The sequence below is a fragment of the Perkinsus marinus genome, assembly GCF_000006405.1.
Source record: "Perkinsus marinus ATCC 50983 genomic scaffold scf_1104296934528, whole genome shotgun sequence".
Lineage (NCBI taxonomy): Eukaryota > Perkinsozoa > Perkinsida > Perkinsidae > Perkinsus > Perkinsus marinus.
The window spans coordinates 746-2,068 of record NW_003214745.1 but is presented as its reverse complement, the minus strand read 5'-3'; the positions used below and the strand labels follow the sequence as shown (position 1 = coordinate 2,068).

The 1,323-nt window shown below is 46.6% G+C and overlaps 1 protein-coding gene across 1 annotated transcript in view; it reads right to left on the bottom strand.

The window, feature by feature from the left end:
- Pmar_PMAR017953 (hypothetical protein) overlaps positions 1 to 1,117 on the bottom strand; it is a gene marked incomplete at both ends in the record, with an annotated part of 1,655 nt that extends 538 nt beyond the window's left edge. Inside the window, 2 exons of the mRNA XM_002784843.1 lie at positions 80 to 693; positions 880 to 1,117. Coding sequence (XP_002784889.1) covers positions 80 to 693; positions 880 to 1,117 — 852 coding nt within the window. The remainder of the gene's footprint in view (positions 1 to 79; positions 694 to 879) is intronic.
- Positions 1,118 to 1,323: the final 206 nt, after the last annotated feature.

The window sequence follows — 1,323 nt, the reverse complement described above, 5'->3', positions numbered from 1 at the left end:
TGGGCTGACTGGGGCAATCTTAGCTACATGGCCACGACCATTACACAGTAACATCTCACTGGTGATAAAGAGTTATCACTCTTATAAATGGTTCTATTCCGGAAACCAAATCGACCTTTGCCTTCCAGGTCCGGCCCTTTCCTGTGAAGCCCTTTCCTTTGCCTTTCCCCTTTCCTTTCCCTTTTACAGAAGGGTAGGAAGGGTAAGCTGAAACAGCAGCTATGGCTCCTGGCTCATCAATCTTAATGCTCTTTGCCAATCTGAGGCAGCCCTCTACAATATCACCACGAGACTCCCAAAGAGTCTTCCACTGACTTTTCAGGGCTGGCAACCCTGGAATATCACTCGGCAAACCTTCCCAGAACATAAGGCAAGCTGCTGAGTTCATCCATGTTTGATCGAGCTTGATACCCGATGGTCTCGATAATGATACCAAACGTTGTAGCTCGGTAAGGAACTCAGCTGGAGATTCGTTAGGACGAAGCTTACGATTGATGAACTGATGCCAGCTCTTGAATAGATCCATACCATACCTATCTATCAACACCATTCGGGCTTTACGATAGAGCTTGTCATCCTCGGCTACAGTAACGTGTGATGAGGGGCAGACGTTGGCTTCGATTGTCGTATAAGCACCACCTTGGAGATTGAGGCGTAACAATGCGAACTTCTCACCAGGAGGGACACGGTTACCTAGCATATCCAAGGTTGAATCAAATCTGGTTAGCCAAGGTACAGGGTCTTCTTTCCCACTGTAGGGAGAAGGCATTATAGAGAATGTTCTCAAAGTGCCACTTATAACCGATGTGGTTGTTGACGATGGACTGGAAGTAGTAGTTGTAGTAGTAGTGAGGGCAGTAGTATTCTTGGTCTGGCTACTTTCAGCAGTATCGTCTTTGCCAGGCTGTTCTTGACCGGTATTAGAGGAACTATTCTTCCCAGTCTCCTCCTCCTCGTGCTCCTCGGTAGTACCATAGCCCGTGTCGTTGACAACGTTGAACTCTGCCTGAGTGTTCTCATCACCTAAATGTTCTTCCTCCTCGGTACCCAAGGCGGCAACAAAGTCATAGAGGTTCTCGTCGTCGAGGTCGTTAATAGTCGAGGGTCTGGGCACCATATGGTAAGTTAACACAAGCAAGATGAGAATGTAGATAAGTCGTAATAACATTGGAATGGAAAGAGATAAGACTACAGCTTAAAGGCTTAATACAGCTTAGCTCAAACCGATCAGTATGATATTACCAGTATATCGATTACCGTGGCGAGCGCGATTCTCATCATATCACAGGTAGATAGAAGAACGGAGCGCAAAGGTAGTTTGAA